General features: G+C 26.8%; 1 protein-coding gene across 1 annotated transcript; it reads left to right on the top strand.

Annotated features, from left to right (window-relative positions):
* Window positions 1-122: 122 nt before the first annotated feature.
* Window positions 123-389, top strand: LOAG_16216 (hypothetical protein; the record flags this gene model as incomplete). The annotated part of the gene is made up of 1 exon (XM_020448985.1): window positions 123-389. A coding segment is annotated over one exon (267 nt), but the record flags the coding sequence as incomplete, so codon positions are not given.
* Between the last annotated feature and the right edge of the window lie 291 nt (window positions 390-680).

Raw genomic sequence — 680 nt, 5'->3', positions numbered from 1 at the left:
AATAATAATAATAATAATAATAATAATAATAATAATAATAATAATCCTTCTTAGATTATATTTATATCATTTGAAAAATTTTTCGAAACTTCTATTTCGATTACTAATCGATTTTCATTTAGACCAAACAAACAAAAGATGAGAAAACAACAGGCGTAATTAGCAGAATAGAATTACGAAATATTAGAACTGACGAAATTCGTAATCGATTAATTGCCAGATTAAATGAGGCGCAAAAAAATATGACCACTGTAAGTGATAAATCAAAAAGTGAAAATGAACGTGCGCAACGTGCAAGAGAACGACTTCGTAAAAAATTTGAGGAAGGACAACATTTATCACCGGGAAAAAAACGAATGGTGGATGGAATGAATAGAATAGAACACTGATAATCAATGATAGACAATGCTATTGTGAAGTTTGTAATCATTCAATGATAGTACAATGCTATTGTGAGGTTTGTAATCATAGTTGCATATAAGATGACAGAGATAATTATATTCAAAGTTAAATAGGCAAAAGCCAAAAGCCAAAAGCCAAAAGTATTATTTCAAATTAAATTAGTAGAAGAAGAAGGTTTATACATTTGACAAAGTGTAATGAATTTAGTAACTTTTGCACTTTTATCAAATTATTCGTTTTGAAATTCTTTATTATTTTTCGAAAAATAATTATTCTTA

The sequence above is a fragment of the Loa loa genome (assembly GCF_000183805.2).
Source record: "Loa loa unplaced genomic scaffold supercont3.4825, whole genome shotgun sequence".
NCBI classification, from domain to species: Eukaryota; Metazoa; Nematoda; class Chromadorea; order Rhabditida; family Onchocercidae; genus Loa; species Loa loa.
The sequence above is the reverse complement of the archived record's forward strand: the minus strand, read 5'-3'. Positions and strand labels throughout refer to the sequence as shown.